The 18,539-nt window shown below is 39.9% G+C and overlaps 1 protein-coding gene across 13 annotated transcripts in view; it reads right to left on the bottom strand.

The window, feature by feature from the left end:
* CD36 (CD36 molecule (CD36 blood group)) overlaps window positions 1-18,539 on the bottom strand; it is a 206,392-nt gene that overhangs the window by 10,630 nt on the left and 177,223 nt on the right. For all 13 annotated transcript variants that reach the window (XR_011387411.1, XM_070071236.1, XM_070071240.1 and 10 more), the window contains exons 4-8: window positions 11,773-11,933; window positions 5,504-5,651; window positions 4,611-4,790; window positions 3,428-3,519; window positions 769-815 (exon numbers count right to left, since the gene is read on the bottom strand). Coding sequence is in view for 12 of the 13 variants with exons in the window: in XM_070071236.1 (XP_069927337.1) it covers window positions 769-815; window positions 3,428-3,519; window positions 4,611-4,790; window positions 5,504-5,651; window positions 11,773-11,933 (628 nt within the window). In the remaining variant the exon portion in view is untranslated. The remainder of the gene's footprint in view (window positions 1-768; window positions 816-3,427; window positions 3,520-4,610; window positions 4,791-5,503; window positions 5,652-11,772; window positions 11,934-18,539) is intronic.

Below are 18,539 nucleotides of genomic sequence, written 5' to 3'. Positions count from 1 at the left end.
CTTCCATCATCTTTATTATTTTGTTTTCTTATGGGGCATTCTATCACACACTTTGTCAAGACCATGTTCTGCTTCTCAGTAATTCACCTCCAATATTATAACCCCATGGATTTGGATTCTCATTGCTTTTTAAAATCCAAACTCTTAAACAGGCACATGTATACTTTGCTTTTTTCTTAAATAATAAGTCAGATTTACCTATACTTAGTTTATAGTTCTTTCTTGGTTCCCCCTCAATTCTATTTAAGGTTTTTTTTTAAACCTACCTTTTTTTCATGGTTAGTGGACATCAATTTTCTGTCCCATTTTGGCCATTTTTTTCCCAAATAGATATTCTTGCAAATTTATGCATTATATATCAGCTTCAAATCTCACTGAGAATTATGTTTTTCCTTTTATGATCATTTTGGGTTCTTTTACATTTTAATTCTATATTGCTACCTGTGTAGGACTTATAAATGATCTGAATCTAAGTTTTATTTTTTAACCACATCTGTCCCCAGGGTGGCAGATCATTAAGTTTTCGCAAAGCAAATGGTTCCTTAGTAATACAGTAAGGTCTATTTCCTCTGTGGTTAATCTTCAGAAATCTCATCATATTTAACAGAAATTTACTAAACCTTTATTAAAACAGAGACCTTGAATTATGTTGTACAAAATATAAAAATGGATAAATATATATCCACATACCCAAAGGTTGAAGGTATATATTTATACAGTGGGTGTGGTGGATTTATCAGGAATAAAACCCAAAACAAATATTCTTACCTGTGCCATTAATCATGTCACAATAACTTGGCCAATAGGAGAGATTCCTTAGGGATAAAAACAAGAACAATGAACAAATATTTTCCAAGCGTACCTTTCTCATATTACACTTTCTATTGACTCAGTACTTTTCTGAACTTAATGAAGATTTGATGTGACAAGTACTAAATTCAAGAAATGTTCTGTTTGACCCACTCAAGTATTGCAATAAATTAAAAGTCTGATGCTTTTAAGTGGCCAGATAATAAAATAGAAACTGCCAAATTGTTAGTTCACTAAAGATAACTTCAAACATAGTTTTGAAAGAAGAAAATTGAGAAACACTTATCAGAAACTTGGATTTTGCTTAGGGGGAATTGTTTATTCCAGTGGGAGAAATTAATTACTTGGTATAATTCTGACTGTTCAAATCAAAGGGGAGGAATGTACTAGGCTCTGAATGAGCTCACTCAGTATAAGGCAGAAGAGAGGAGTGAGGAAAATGTTTTGATCAATGGAATTTGAAACACATGAATACTCAGTTTCGACTTTTCACCCTTTTAACTCTTGAATGCACTGACATCAAAGTAGGACAGCATCTATTCGTTTATCTGTTAGTGTCTAAATGAGGTCTAAATTTCTGCAGGTGACAAACAGTAGTAATGGTCTCCTTAGTTTTCCTCATTGGCAATATAGCATCCAATGAGACAGCCACACATTCTGTGGCTACATTTTTAAACAGAATAAGCTGTTTCTCAGGTTCAGTCTGGCCATGAGTTAAATCTACCTCAGTCTAGCTCTTATTCTCATTAGAAGCACTTAGCAACTCTCCCATCTCCCTCTCGACAACACTAAAATGGGGTGAAGAGCTCACTGTTCCTCAAAATGCAAACATGGATGTGATTTCCCCTGAGTGCTTAGAAATGTTTGTATTCCTCCAATAGACTTTTCTACAAACGTGACTATGAACTCTTTGGACATAAAGGTACATTAGTAAATATTTAACTGCAGTGTACCATTATTAGATAAGCAATCGGTTGGAGGCAGTCATTATGGATATTAGTGGAAACATTCTATCTTTGTCAGGTTTCATCACTTTATTGCATAACTGATCTATAACACCGGTATGAACTTTAACGGGAAGAAGAGGCTTTCGCCTCTGATTTTTGTTAAGGGTCTTTCTATGGAGGATACTATGAAAAGTTGGGGGGAAAAGCAATGAGTTGATGTTGGTCAAAGATTGTTGACAATCATGCACAGTTTTAAAAATAGGAGTGGTCTGGGCCGGCGCACTAGGTTAATCCTCCACCTGCAGTGCCAGCATCCCATATGGGCACCGGTTCTAGTCCCGGTTGCTCCTCTTCCAGTCCAGCTCTCTGCTGTGGCCTGGGATAACAGTGGAGGATGGCCCAAGTGCTTGGCCCTGCACCCGCATGGGAGACCAGGAGGAGGCTCCTGGCTCCTGGATTTGGATAGGCGCAGCACGCCGGCCGTAGCGGCCATTTTGGGGGTGAACCAACGGAAGGAAGACCCTTCTGTCTCTCTCTCACTATCTGTAACTCCACCTGTCAAATAAGAGCTTTTAAAAAAATAGGAGTGGTCTTCAAAAAGTTCATAGAAATGCTATGATAAATTACGAATCCTTCAGCTGAACTTTTAGGAGTTAGGAAAGAAAGGAAATAATGGCTTTACAGAGCTAATATGCTCTTTTACTACTTCAAAAGTAAAGTATTCCCCCACTCAATACATACATTTTAGAATTGTACTTGAAGTAATAATTTCATTTTTGCATGGTAAAGGTGAAGAAAGCTGAGGTAGCAACAGAAAATTCAGGAATGTGCATAGATCTATTAAACTTCTGTCTTTTTTTCTTTTCTTTTTTTTTTTTTTTTTTTTTTTTTTTTGACAGCCAGAGTGGACAGTGAGAGACAGAGAGAAAGGTCTTCCTTTGCCGTTGGTTCACCCTCCAATGGCCACTGCAGCCGGCACACCGCGCTGATCGTAAGCCAGGAGCCAGGTGCTTCTCCTGGTTTCCCATGCGGGTGCAGGGCCCAAGCACCTGGGCCATCCTCCACTGCACTCCCGGGCCACAGCAGAGAGCTGGACTGGAAGAGGAGCAACCGGGACAGAATCCGGCGCCCTGACTGAGACTAGAACCCGGTGTGCCGGCGCCGCAGGTGGAGGATTAGCCTATTGAGCCACAGCACCGGCCAAACTTCTATCTTTAAAGGCACATTTAGGCTGTATTACTACAGCATACAATTTTTATTTAATATGTGTAATTTTACAAAGTATAAAATTTTTGTACCTACTAGACTATCAGTTGAAGGGTTGATTTTATTTGACTCTATATGTAATTCTCCAATTGTCTGAGTACACTGTAATGCTGGATCTGTGGTAGAGATGAAAGTAGCCCCTTTCAATTTCTTTATATGACAGAGCCTGTGCAAACAGGTAAGCAAACCCTGACAAGGGCTGATATTCACTAACTATGCATAGGTGTGAATGTGCCTGTGGGCACAGCTAAAGTGTTGATGCCTGGCAGAAAGGCCAGTCCAGAGTGGTGTAGCCAGGTCTGTTCCATAGCTTGGTGCCTGCACCTTAGCAACTGTTAAGCAAACAACATTCCTGCCAGCCAGTGCCCTAGGAATACGCATGCATGCTTCACTCAGATACTCACCTTTTACCTTTGTAAGTGTCAATTATGGCAACTTTGCTTATATTATCTTTTCCATTGAAAACTTTATAAACTCCATCTACAGTATTGTTGTACTGAAAAGACATGTACAAGAAAAAATTACTTCTGGAACAAGCCATATTTTCCCATTATGAAATATATAATTCCTTTTCATATGCCTCAAACACTGGTTATGCACATTCATTTATATGACTCTGAATACATGCAATAACTTTTTTAGTTATTTGCCTTTAAAATAAGAGTACTAATGTAAAATATGTCAAGAAATAAGTCCTAGAGCCAAAATAAACTAAACATCACCAACTGACATAACTCAAACTCTAGAACTGTCATAATTCAGCCAGTCACCACTCCTATTATATTGAGAAGATTGAATAAAACCTATGAGAGCAGTGACACATTTCTAGAATTACTTTAAATGTTATGACCTTAAGTAAGAAGTACTAAAATTAAAAACGAATTAGCCATGGTAAAGAGTTACGAGTAGTTGAGTTATAATAACTGAATCTGATTCCTTATGGCTTTCTATATTCATAATTGACTGATATGGAACGTTACAATCCTAACCACTATCTAAAGTAAAACAAAGAATTTGAGAATATAACTAATATGTACATATATAAAACCTAATGAAACTATTTTACATAATCTTCAAAATGCCATTTTCACAGCATTCGGTACTACTGGAAGGTCTGAATCACAGTCCCATCAAAAAAAGGCCTTCTGACTGCATAAATTTAGGCTAACATTTTACTTAAATGTTTAAAATTTTGTAAGAGGTCTGGAGAAGGAGAAATGACAGAATACATTGGGCAAATAGAAATATAGTATTGAACTTGATTTTGTAAGAAGGAAAAACAAAATAAAAATAGTTTTCAATGATTTGCAGACTTACAAGGTATGTTTGGACCACTTGTACATTTATAAAAGAGTGGAAACTTGATGACATTAGCATAAATTTTTTAAAATTTTCCCACTAGGAAAGCTGAATGTATGTGTGATGAAGACTTAAAATATATATATATATATATATATATATATATATGGTATGTATTTCCAGATCAACAATAGACTAACACACTAAATTACAAAGGATGCCTTGACTAAGACATTGCTTTCATCCAGCTGAAAGATAACAATATTTTTATTCATATTTGGTACTTACAGGATAAAACACACCCACTGTGGTGGTAATAGGGTATGGAACCAAACTCAAGAATGGATCTTTATAGCCCCATAGTAATTCTTTTAAAGTTCTGGTTTGGAACATAGAAGATTTTGACTTTTTGATGAGTGAATTGAGTAACACTTGAACAAATGTATTTTGATAGATATGAGGTGCAGCCTACAAAAAAGAAATTCACTATTAAGATATATCAATACAGTATCAGATCTTAACATAAAAGGATTAAGTACTATAGTTGAGCTTAATACAAACTTTAAAAAAAAAAGATACCCTTAATAGTATTGCCAAATGCTCCTAAGACTGAAAGTTTTTGTCTAATCTCTATAATATTACATTTTTTCTGCCTCAATGCCAGGCATGGAAGTAGACATCTCAAGTTTAGCACTAGGATTTTTAGCAGTATACTTTAAACCATATTCTAACCCAGCTGATTATGATTTTGCCATTTTTCTAAGTGACCCTAACTCTTGAAAATATCCCAAGAACACATTTTTTTAAAAGTGGCAAGTAGAAGTGGGTGCTTGGTGTAGTGATGATGACATATGAAAGTGCCTATGTTTGAGTATTGGCTTTGCGCGTCCCTGGAGTCAACAATGGTGGCTTGAATGGTTGTGTCCCTAGGACCCATGCGGGAGACCCAAATTGAATTTGGGGTTCTTGGTTTCACTTGGCCCAACCCCAGTTGAAGTCATTTGGGGACTGACCAAGTGGATGGGCTTGGTCTCTCTCTCTCTTTCCTTTTTTGTTTTTGCCTTTCAAGTAAAAATACACATTTCTTAAAATGGCACATAAAATCTATTGATAATTCTAGTGATGAGCTTAATTATGGTGGTTTATTTCTCAAATAACAATGGTTCTGTTTGCCTACTCACTGCGACAGCCAAATTGAGAACTGTGAATGTGTCATTCTCGGTTCCAACAGACAGGGAAGGTTCAAAGATAGCTCCATTGGGCTGCACAAAGGAAACCGTGTGGTCCTCAGGGTCCTGGGTCACATTTTCTTTGGCCAGATAACGAACTCTGAAAAACACAGAAGCGAAGTGACAAGAAAACCACATTTTTCTCCTGTGGATGTTAATTTTCTCGACAAATATTTGAGCATAGAAAATGCCAGCAATTATGCTACACAGTGGGGTGAAAATGATAAATTAGCCACTACTTGGACCTAGTAAGCTATCCAGAAGGAGTCTCGAACTTGCAAACTGGGAGTTTTCACAAAGGCCATGGGAAAGCACACAGCAGACAGAAATGTCAGCTTGGTGGGGTGGTGGTGCATATATTGGTAGCAATTCTATATAGGTGGTCCAAATACCAAACAGTAGTTAGGTAAAGAAGGGCAGAAAGTCACCTGTATAAATAAGAAATTACATGATATATCTGGGGAGATGCAAATGTTTTAGTGTGGCTGGATTATAGAGATAATGATACAAGCAAGATCTCATACATTAAAATGATCCTGAGGGCAAGGAAGATAGTAGAGAAGCTTAAACAGGGGAACAGTGAGAACATTTTCTTATATTAGAACTCTCAGAGTATAACCTCCTCGGCACTAGATTTCTCCATTATTTTCAGCACTTTAATGAGAACTAGAGATCATAAAATTTCCATTTTTAAGGGTCACAGACTAACTCCACCCCTCTCTCATATACTGAATACTTACTAGTGCTAAGCTCCTGGTTTTAACATCCGCAAAGTAACAACTGCTTTTGAGGAATGGAGTGAAGGGTGATTATTATGGAGAAAATATTTTGCAAGTATAAAATATTCAGTGAGAGGAAATGAGGTAGTCACTGCACTGTCAAATATTTGACTATGTGTTACATGAGGTAAGTAGATAACTAAGGTAAAGACTGAACAAAGCAAAAAAAAAAAAGCCGGCACGGCGGCTCACTAGGCTAATCCTCCGCCTTGCAGCGCCGGCACACTGGTTTCTAGTCCCGGTTGGGGCCCCGGATTCTGTCCCGGTTGCCCCTCTTTCAGGCCAGCTCTCTGCTGTGGCCCGGGAGTGCAGTGGAGGATGGCCCAAGTCCTTGGGTCCTGCACCCCATGGGAGACCAGGAGAAGTACCTGGCTCCTGCCATCGGATCAGCACGGTGCGCCGGCCCCAGCGCACTGGCCGCAGCGGCCATTGGAGGATGAACCAACAGCAAAGGAAGACCTTTCTCTCTGTCTCTGTCTCTCACTATCCACTCTGCCTGTCAAAAAATAAAAAAATTAAAAAAATAAAAAAAAACTGAACAAAGCAACTAGAATTTAAGGCAAACCATCCTTCATTAACTATAAATCCCCCTAGAGCACAGAGGATTAGTGTTTTATGCTTCCAAACACTGAGCCTGACACACAGCGATTTCTTGTGGAATAAACTGATTGATGGTCACAAGATTTTAAGAATTTATTTATTTGATAGGCAGAGTTAGAAAGAGAGGGAGAGACAGAGAGAATCTTCCATCCAATGGTTCACTCCTCAAATGACCACAATGGCTGGAGCTAGGCTGATCCAAAGCCAGGAGCCAGGAGTTTCTTCTAGGTCTCCCACGTGAGTAAATGGGCCCAACCACTTGGGCTCCCTTCCACTGCTTTCCCAGGCCATCAACAGGGAGATAACTGGAAGTGGAGCAGCTGGGACTTGAACAGGCACCCATGTGGGATGTCAATACAGCAGGTAGAGGCTTAACCTACCATGCCACAGTGCCATCACTGATGGTCACATTTTTCAAAAGAGGATTCAAAATCCTCTAGGTGAGTATTTTATTTCTGATAAAATTTCACCAATGCTTTAATATTTTTTCTCCCCAGAATAAGGTAGCTACAGACAAAATAAAAATCTGAAGCAATATTCAGGATGGCCAATTACCCTATCTTTCCTCTCAAGTAATTGTATTTTAAAACTGGAATAATATCATGCAAGATAAGCTACTTAAATTTTAGGATCAGTTATATGTATATGTGAAATTGAAACAATAGTTTCTTGAGCTCACTTAAAGTTGTACTTACAGCATTCTACCAGCAGATGACACTCCCTCAGAGAAAATCCTTAAAAAGGAGTTGAGCCTTTAGAATCCACTTTCTAATTGAGAACATTGTCAGTGTTTTATTTTAAAATATTGGAAATTTTGCAAAGTGTTACTTTGTAAGGTCAAAATAAGGACTCTGTCCTACATTTTCCCAGATTGCTTTCTTTCCTATTCTGCAAAGGCAAAGGTAATTATAAATGATACCTGTTGGATCTAAGAATATTCTGAAGGAATTAAAATCTACAGAGATGGTGGGTATTGGAATAAACTTAAGATTTCAGTCCAGGGGCCAGCACTGTGGATCAGTGAGTTAAGGCCAAGGCCTTTAGCACTATTATCCCATATGGTGGCTAGTTTGTGTCCTGGCTGCTTCATGTCCAATCCAGCTCCCTTTAGGTGCACCTGGGAAAGCAGCAGATGATGGTCCAATTCTGTGGGCCCCTGCACGCATGTGGGAGACCCAGAAGAAACTCCTGGCTCCAACCTAGACCAGCCCCAGTCCTCATGGCCATTTGGGAGTGAACCAGAAGATGGAAAATCTGTCTCTCCTCCTCTCTAACTTTGCCTTTCAAATACATAAATAAATATTCATTTTTTTATTTCTTCTTAGAATGCAGATATAATTCATTAGACTTGAAAATCAACAAAAATCAGTTTTAGGAACTTCTTGAGTAGATTGTGGGATTTTTTTTCTTCTACTTTTTAATCTGAAAAGCAAATATCTAATAGGTAATTTAATACCATACAGATTTAAAGTTTAGTGTTTGAATAATACACAAGGGTTAGATAAGTGATAAGAAATATTACATAACTGATCCAACTCTATTCTGTTACATTTCATCAAAATTCCATGTGTTCTTGGGATCAAACAGAAATATTCAAATATCTAAATTCTGGCTTTCTTTACTCCACTAACAAGATCTTAACCTACTGTCCATTCTTTGAGGGTGCAGTTTTGTTTTTGTACAAGTGGATCTGTAAAGGTCTATTTTTCTTATTAAATCTGGATCTACGCAGTCAATGCAAGTCTGAAAGTGCATTTCAACAGACTTTGAAAAGATGGGTTTTCCATTAGTAATTCCTTTAGTTAACATTGATCTCTGCTTTATCAGCAAACATGAGGAAAATAATGGAATGTAGGAATGGTTTTAAGAATGTCTTTAAGGAGGGGCTGGTGGACAGCAAGAAACTAAAGAAGCCACCTGGAAAGTAGGAGTTTGGGGTACAATGATTGTAGGTACTATTTAGAATATCTGCAGAACCAAGATAACATAGCGTCACTGATGGTGAATGAAGATACAAGAGAGCAAGGGGCAGTGGAGATAGGGAAAGCTGACCCTGACGCAAGAAGTTCCCCACTGTATCTGCAGAGTGGAAAGGGTCAAAGTTCAATCATGGGAAGAATCCTCTTCTCCACTCAGCCTTGAAAAACAGATTGATGCCAAGATACAGCTGGGTAATTCAGAGAGGATGACCCTGCTACAGATGGCCTACGATGTGCTGCTGTCCTCTAAAGACAAAGTGGAACATCTGGGGCTGGCACTGTGGCACAGTGGGTTAAAGCCCCGCCTGCAGGACCACCATCCCACATGTATACACTTTTGAGTCCTGTCTGCTCCACTTCTGATCCAGCTGCCTGCTAGTGTGCCTAGGAAAGCAGTGGAAAATTGATCAGGTACTTGGGCCCCTGCACCCATGCGGGAGACCCGGAAGAAACTCCTGGCTCCTGAATTTGGATCGGCTCAGCTATGACCATCATGGCCATTTGGGAAGTGAACTAGCAGATGGATGATCTCTCTCTCTCTCTCTCTCTCTCTCTCTCTTTCTCCCCCTCCCCCCCATTTCTACCACTCTCTGTAATTCTGTCTTTCCAACAAATCTTAAAAGGAAGTGGAACACACTATGGATAAATTCTTAAAAATTCCTGCAGAGAAAACTAAAATATTTTGATCCAGGCAATTGCTTGCTTAGACCACTGTCATGTTTTGTCTATCAAAACTTCATCAAAGTCACCCTAAGAGCCATTGGTCAATAAACCCTTGGTTCTGATGGAGGAGAAATGTCTCCCATGCTTTTCATTTCCATAGAATTCAGGGTCTCATTTATGGGGGAGCATGTTTTCCTCAACACACAGGAAACCCTCAAATTACCACCTTTTTCCTAAGAGCAAACTCACCATTCTTCCATTACTTAAGATGTCTAGGCAAACTGAAAAGACTTCATTTTGGTAACATCATGACACAAAATAACCTCAAGTTGAGCAAGAATCCCTTGAACATGATTCCATATGGGGGATTTATTACTTAGGGCATTTTGCAGCAAACTCAACTCCTCTTCTCCAGCTCACCCTCTGTCATTTCTCCAAGCAGGTCAAGAATATACAACCCCTTCCCCATTTATCCCCTAGAGAGATAGGTTAAGGCTTTAAGAATAACATGCACATGAGATGCCACCCATGAGAGGAGAACAAGGATCAGCATTATGTTTATGCTTCCTGTTATCACAAAATTATTCTTTTTTTCAAAAAAGTTGATTTATTTTTTATTTATTTGAAAGAGTTATGAAGAGAGGGAGAAACACACACACACATACACATGCAGAAATCTTCTATCTGCTGGTTCACTCCCCAAATGGCTGCAATGTCTGGGGCTGGGCCAGCCTGAAGCCAGGAGCTTCATAGGGGGGTCTCTCAAGTTGGGACAGGGGCCCAATTACTTCAGCTATTTTCTGCTGCTTTCCCAGGCCATTTGCAGGGAGCTGGATTGGAAGTGGAGCAGCCAGGACTCAAACCAGCGCCTATATGGGATGCCAGCGTCACATGGAGCAGCTTAACCCAAACACACAAAATACATGACATGATCTGAATTCTAGTAACTATTTCTTCATACTCACTTCACTGATGCCACTTTTTAAAAAATTATGCTTATATTTCCATTATGACATATGAATTCCAGGTTCTCACAAGTGTATATCATATTGTGCCTATAATATTCTTTTACAATCAAATAGTTATGTAGGAATTTGCTAATATTATAAGTAAAGTATTCCAAGGTAATACTTTTTCTTAACAAAAAAAAAAAAGAAAAAATCTTTCTCAACAACGTTATGAACAGTCACACACTTGGGCATAGAGACAGGAGATTTGGGGAAAACCTGTGACACAGGCAGGCACAATAAATCTCTGCCGCTTCCCTGTCACACACCTCAGCAGAGGCTCTACCCTCACCACAACTGTTGGCGTTGACTCTACTTGGGGTGTGAGTTGCCAATCTAGAAACATACTAATGCTTTAGAGAGAAAGGCAAATTATACAGCCATCGAATATCCCAAACAAATAAGAACTATAACTACAAATATAGGATTTCCTAAGAATTCATCATAGAGTATAGCTACTTGTAATTACCCATGAAGGGACATTCACACATTTGTATAACAAGTGACAATGCAGGACTTAGGGATGTTTCCATATGGATATCATAAATGTATTCCTAATCTTTGGTGAAGGCAGTGCTTATAAGAAGTAGCATGGGGCAGGTATAGTGTAGCAGATTAAGCCTCTGCCTGCAGTGCTGGCATCCTATATAGGAACTAGTTCAAGTCCTGGCTGCTCCACTTCTGATCCAGCTCCCTGTTAACGTGCCTGGGAAAAACAGCAGAAGATGGCCCAAGTCCTTGGGCCTCTTGCACCCACGGAGGAGACCTGGAAGAAGCTACTGGCTTCTGCCTGGCCCTGGCCATCTGGGGAGTAAGGCAGTATATGGAAGATCTCTTTCTCTCTCTCTCTTTCTCTCTCTCTCTTTCTCTCTCTTTTTCTTTCTTTTTCTTTCTCTCTCTCTCTCTTTCTGTCTCTCTGTCTCTCCCTCTCTTACTGTACCTCTGACTTTCAAATACACAAGTCTTTAAAAAAGGAATAAATACTTTTAATTAAAAAGTAAATATAATGATTAAATTCTTAATAGTCTAGGATTCTACCCAGATGGGAAAGAGCATTGCAAAATGTCTTAAATGGCAGAGACACAACAAGGACATTTCAATACAGGGACATTGGTCAGGTAGACACCCTCTTAGAAACGTATGTGGTCCAGACACAAGCCCCATGGCCCACTCAGCAGTGGAGAATCACTCACCTGTACGTGTAAGGACCTCTTTGCTTCACCTTAATGTTGCTGCTGTTTGCTACCACTTGGTCTGGATTTTGCACATCGAAGATCCAAAACTGTCTATAAACATCTGTGCCTGTTTTCACCCAGTTTTTAAAAGCAATTGTACCTTCCTCAAGGACAACTTCCTAGGAATAAGAAAAAATAAAATATGCAGGTTATTTCTTTGTAGTAAAGGCAGGGCCTGCTAGGAGCTTCTTTTTTATCACCTTCAATGAGCCAAGATGAAAGCCTCAAGTTCAAGGGTCTTGCTCATGAGAACCTCTGCAACTTTGACATGCACTTGGCAGTGGAACTGGTCTTTCTTTTCCTTTTAAAATATGTTGTTTATTTATTTGTGAGGCAGAGTTACAGAGAGAGGAGAGACAGAGAGAAAGGTCTTCCATCCACTGGTTCATTACCCAGATGGCCACAACAGCCAGAGCTGAGCAGATCCAAAGCCAGGAGCCAGAAACTTTTGCTGGGTCTCTCACATGGACACAGGGGCCCAAGCACTTGGGTCATCTTCTGCTGCTTTCCCAGGTCATAGCAGAGCTGGATCGAAGAGAAACAGCCAGGATGCAAACCAGTATCCGTATTAGACGCTGGCACCACAGGCAGCAGCTTACTATGCCACAGCACTGGCCACAGTGGACATGGTTTTGAGGTACTAGGACTGTAACCCTTTTTAGGTACCCTCTTGTGACAAGCATCTATGTGTAACCCTGAAGGCTGGACTGTGGATGTTAAAGCAAACCATTGCAAATTCTAGAGTGACCCTGGGGGAACACTGCAATGGTCAGTGACAATTTAAAAGTGTATTCAAATTGTTCCAAAAACTTTTCAAGTTGAACATTAACTTCTTTTATGCCCCTAAATGAGTTTATTTAATTAAGCAGAACATAAAATTAAAGGAAAAAAATTAGAAACTTTTTCCTTTCTTGGATATTTCAGAAGCTTATGGCTTAGCATCTATTAAATGAAGACAATAAATACTTCTAGACAAAAAAAAAAAAATTGACTTCTCCACTCAGAATCCTGCTCCATACAGTTTCTCCAACTCCTAATACATTTGCAGCAACCCGTTACTACAACAGTCTAATCCATTCTATTCTGCAAATGAAAAGATGAGATAGGAATATGTCTTCTTAGGTAAAATCTATTAAAATTCACAAAGTCTTGTACCAAATATAGACAAGAAGAAAATGCATCGATGATAGCATATAAAAACCCTCCATTAGAAATCTGGTTCTTTGCTTCAGGAGATTTGGGACCAAGTGGAAAGTCACCAACCCCCTTAGGGTCAATTTCATTATTTGCCAAATGAGAGAGTCACCATAGAGGCTCTCCCAGTGTCTTTCCTAGGTGCTGACTCTCAGAGCACAAAGTCTATGAAGCTATAGTAACCAATGCAAACAAAGGTGATTTTGTAGCCAGCAGTATTTCCAATTAAGTGCCCTGGGAAGCAGGCACAGGTAGGAGACCTGTGCAAGGGGAAAAGGAAGACAACCATTTCACAGAAACAAGCTTAAGGGGATCCATGGATCCAGGAACAAGCTGATCTATTTGTTTCCTTCTCTTGGAAGCATGAGTTCTTAGAACAATGGGTCAGGAAAAGACATCAAACCTAATCTTGTTTTTCAGTAGGGCACAATGAGGCTCTGAGGACCCAGGGAGGTGGCCCCAGAGTGACCTGGGCAAGGAGCAGTGGGTTCAGAAAATCCTCCTCTCTCCCCGTACTAGTCCTTTGTTACAGCAGGTCCCAGCTGTCTTTGTTTCTCCTGTCTGTCACCCTCTGCATATACTGGGTGGAAGCCAAATGAAGTTTAGTATCTTCAGCATATTCGATTGCTTAATGCTGAGTGTCAGGGAATTCCTCAGAGAACTACCAGGCGTGGTGTTAAAACGCAATTACAAAATCCCACGCCGTTGCGAAGCACTTACACTGTGTACACTGGAGCTGCTAAAGTAATGTGCAATCTCTTGCTTTTTTGAGAACTTGTCTCTGGAAAACTTTCCAGTTGCTCTTCAAAAAGCTTGCTTCCATGCAACAAGCCCAAAATGAAGGCAAAATCACATTAAACCTTATAACCATTCTAAAGGTGAAGATGTTTGATGAGAGTGTTGATGCTGGAAACAATTTACCAATTTCAAGAGACTTTACAAAAGGGGAATTATGCAATTATTATCACACCATAAGGATCTTGGAACCTAAAGCAGTATCTGTAATTGACCACATGCCTCTCCAAGTTCACATGTTATTTCAGCCCCAACTTTGAAGAAAAACTCCGATTCCTACAGAATTCAATAGGGTCTGACATATATAATGTGTACTTAACTGTATAATTCATTTAAGACATTGTAAGTGTTTTAGGCCTTTTTTTCCTTTATATCATTTTTCCTTATTATTATTATTTCCTTATTATCATTTTTCCTTTATATCATTTTGCCTTATTAGTTGCTGGAGATTTTTTTAATAGAAATGTTGAAAAAATGAATTGAAATGATATATGGAATTATATACTCTTAGAGTTAGCACCACCTTATTTTCAGAGGTTGAAAGGGGAGTTCATAGGAAAAACAAATGTCTGATTCATTGTTATGTGATGATTGTGTAGCACGCAATGGAGATATCACAACTTCTCACTCCAGTATTGTACAGTTCCCATAACGCCAGGATTTGTTCAGAGACAAAAGGAAAAATATCATAGTGGTCAAAACAAATGCAGTTCTTCTTCTGATGACATTACTATGTGTCTTAGAACACTGTGCAGTAGCTACTTGAACAACAAGACTAAATGTGTTAGAGGTTCCTTTAATCGTTAAGAGGAGTAAAAGATTTTACATCCATGTTAATTTAAAAGAGAAAGATCTTAAATGGAGCTATATTGCCTAGTTTGCAAATCTTTCACTGATTTTGAAGAAAGCTGATAATTATGAAGACAGAATAAAAGATATAATTGAAGACCTCTGACTTGGCTAATGTGTACATCGACATATAACCCTGATATTAAGTATTCAGATTGTCTAAATCTCATAAATAAGTCTAACCTGAAGACTCTGAAATGTCTATTCTACTTTGCTAGTTTCAAGATAGTTATTTTTTTCTTCCATCTTATCGGCTTATTTTTTCAGAGAACTTTTTTTTTTTTTTTTTTTTTTGACAGGCAGAGTGGACAGTGAGAGAGACAGAGAGAAAGGTCTTCCTTTTGTCGTTGGTTCACCCTCCAATGGCCGCCGCGGCCGGCGCGTTGCGGCCGGCGCACCGCGCTGATCCAATGGCAGGAGCCAGGAGCCAGGTGCTTTTCCTGGTCTCCCATGGGGTGCAGGGCCCAAGCACTTGGGCCATCCTCCACTGCACTCCCTGGCCACAGCAGAGAGCTGGCCTGGAAGAGGGGCAACCGGGACAGAATCCGGCGCCCCAACCGGGACTAGAACCCGGTGTATCGGCACCGCTAGGCGGAGGATTAGCCTAGTGAGCGGTGGCGCTGGCCCAAGAGAACTTTTATTTAATAAATATAAATTTCCAAAGTACAACTTTTGGGTTATAACAGTTTTTCACCCCATAACCACCCTCCCACCCACAAACCATCCCATCTCCCATCCCATTCTTCATTAAGATTCATTTTTAATTATCTTTATATACAAAAGCTCAACTTAGTATATACTAAGATTTCAACAGTTTGCACCCACACAGGCATGCAAAGTATAAAGTACTGTACGAAGACTAGTTTTACTGTTAATTTGCATAGTAGCACATATTAAGGTCAGAGATCCTACATGAGGAGTAAGTGCACAGTGACTCCTGTTGTTGACTTAACAATTGACACTCTCGTTTATGGCGTCAGTAACACCCGAGGTTCTTGTCATGAGCTGCCAAGGCTGTGGAAGCCTCTTGAGTTCACCAACTCCAACCTTATTTAGACAAGGCCATAATCAAAGTGGAAGTTATTTTTAACAGCCATGTCTTCTTTTTCAAAAAACAAAAAGTTTATTTATTTGAGATACAGAGAGAGAGACTGGGCAGCAAAGAGAGAGAAAGGAAGAAGGAGAGGGAGAAGGAAAACATGCTAGCCAGACAGAACTCTCATTTTCTGATTCATTCCCCAAATGCTCCCACCACCCAGGCTGAGTCAGGCCCACGCTGGAGTCAAGGATTCAATCCACATCTCACATGTCGGTGGTGGGGACCCGACCACCTGAGCTGTCACTGCTGCCTCCCAAAGTCTGCATGAGAAGGAAGTTGGCATCAGGCACCAGGGCCAGAACTCAAACGCAGGCACTGCAGTGTGGGACGAAGGTATCCTAAGCAGCATCTACACCAATAGGCCAAATGGCTGCCCAGGGACAGTCAGGTCTTTTAGAACATACTCAGGCAATTATTGTTTGTGCATGAAATTAGCACTCCTCTACGTGACTGGCAACGTTAGCATAACAATGGAGTATTACTCTTGGAATTCTTTTATGTGTAGGATAGGTGGAGTACAAATGTAGAAAACATACTATTTCACTTTCCAGAATCATATATAGCAGATTTTGATCTTTGTTTGGACTATTTGGCCGTATGGGTGTCCTAACAAAATATAATGGCTTCTTCTCTCAAATCATAGAAGGAAATAAAATGCTATGAGTTTGATTCCCTGTCTGGTCACTTTAATAACCATTTAAATTTGGGCAGGTTATTTGTCCCTCAGTTTCCTTCCCCAGAAAATGAGGATAAAAATAATTTCAGTTAGAACTACATGAAGTTAGTTTTTTTTTTTTTTAATTTATTTAATTGAAAGTCAGAATTACAGAGAGAGAAAGAGATAGAGGTCTTCCATCCTCTGGTTCACTCTCCAAATGGCTGTAACAAGGCTGGGCCAGGCCTAAGCCAGGAGGCAGGAGCTTCTTCTATCTCCCACATTGGTGCAGGGGCCCAAGCATGTGGGCCATCATCTGTCCTTTTCCAGGCACATTAACAGGGAGCTGGGTTGGAAATGGAGCATGGGGCCGGTACTTTGGCGTAGTGGGTGAAGCTGCCACCTGCAGTGCGGGCATCCCATATGGGCGCCAGTTCGAGTACTGGCTGCTCCACTTTCGATCCAGCCCTCTGCTGTGCCCTGGGAAAGTAGTGGAAGATGGCCCAAGCCCTTAAGCCCCTGCATCCATGTGGGAGACCTGGAGAAAGCTCGTGGCTCCTGGCTTCAGATCAGTGCGTCTCCGGCCACTGCGGCCAACTGGGGAGTCAACCAGTGGATAGAAGACCTCTCCCCTTCTCTGCCTCCTCTTCTCTCTCTGCGTAACTCTGACTTTCAAAGTAAATATATAAATATTTTAAAAAAAAAAAAAAAGGAAGTGGAGCAGCTGGGACTCAAATTGGCACCCATGTGGGATATTGGCACTGCAGACAGCAGTTTATGCCACAGTGCCAGCCCAAAGTTAGTTATTTTTGAAGGTCAAAAATTGTTGGCAAATGATGGCAGAACTTTGACCTTTTCCAAAGTGCTTTGGTGGTTTCCACATTGATAGCAGCTCATGCTGTCGACTTTTAATCTGCTAGAATGATTGTGTGAACCTCTGGCTTCACACAAATCAATTAGTAAAAAAAAGGGGGGGGGGCGGGGGTTGAGCTGTATTTTCATATAGTTTAAGTTAACAATTATGCTTTTGGTTGCTAAGAGGATGAATAAGTGTGGGCATTAGAACAGTGTAAGCCCACCATGAGTATTTCATATATCTTAGATTTTAGTATTATACAAATACTGTCCACCATTTAGAGGGTTGTTTTTTTGTTTTTTTGTTTTTTGTTTTGTTTTGTTTTTGTTTTTGTTTTTTTTTTTTTTTTGACAGGCAGAGTGGACAGTGAGAGAGAGAGACAGAGAGAAAGGTCTTCCTTTGCCGTTGGTTCACCCTCCAATGGCCACCGCGGCCAGCGTGCTGCGGCCAGCGCACCGCGCTGATCCGATGGCAGGAGCCAGGTGCTTCTCCTGGTCTCCCATGGGGTGCAGGGCCCAAGCACTTGGGCCATCCTCCACTGCACTCCCGGGCCACAGCAGAGAGCTGGCCTGGAAGAGGGTCAACCGGGACTAGAACCTGGGGTGCCAGCGCCACAAGGCAGAGGATTAGCCTAGTGAGCCATGGCGCCGGCCGAGGGTTGGCTTTAATATAATTTATTTCCCACACTGCTTTAACTACTTCACAGTCTCTACTGCCTGAACCAGTCATGTGCCAATAGCGAATGTACTTTCCTATGACACTTCTATTTCTGCTGTCATCATTTTTATATGCATTCCCTCTACAAAAAAGTAAATATTCCTTAAATAGCAGAAAGCAGAAACATACTTAAGATACTTCATCTTCCACACCTCCTACTCCCATTTGCTCTTAGCTGATCCTAAACAGAACAATTTCTCCAAGTTAAAAAAAATAAATTTACATTAAGATATACAATATTATTTCAGAAGACTAGTCATTTTAATAAGCAACTTGTTATTATTTCAATTTATCTGAAAGTAAATTTAGGAACAAGTTACTAAAGGACCATCCTATTTAAGGATAGGGAAAATAAATGATAGTAAAATTGAATGATGTTAGAAATAATAGAAATAAATAATGTTATAGCTGAATAATACTCATTTAATATGCCAAAAAGCTTTAGTTTCATTTTGCTATGATATAGTCAATAACACAGGGAAATTAAATTCATATTTATTTAATATTCCCTTTGTTGTGCAATGTTCACTAAACATTTTATTGAGTGATATTAACAATGT

This window comes from Oryctolagus cuniculus, chromosome 3, assembly GCF_964237555.1.
Source record: "Oryctolagus cuniculus chromosome 3, mOryCun1.1, whole genome shotgun sequence".
Taxonomy (NCBI): Eukaryota; Metazoa; Chordata; class Mammalia; order Lagomorpha; family Leporidae; genus Oryctolagus; species Oryctolagus cuniculus.
This window is presented reverse-complemented; position numbering and strand designations above follow the sequence as displayed.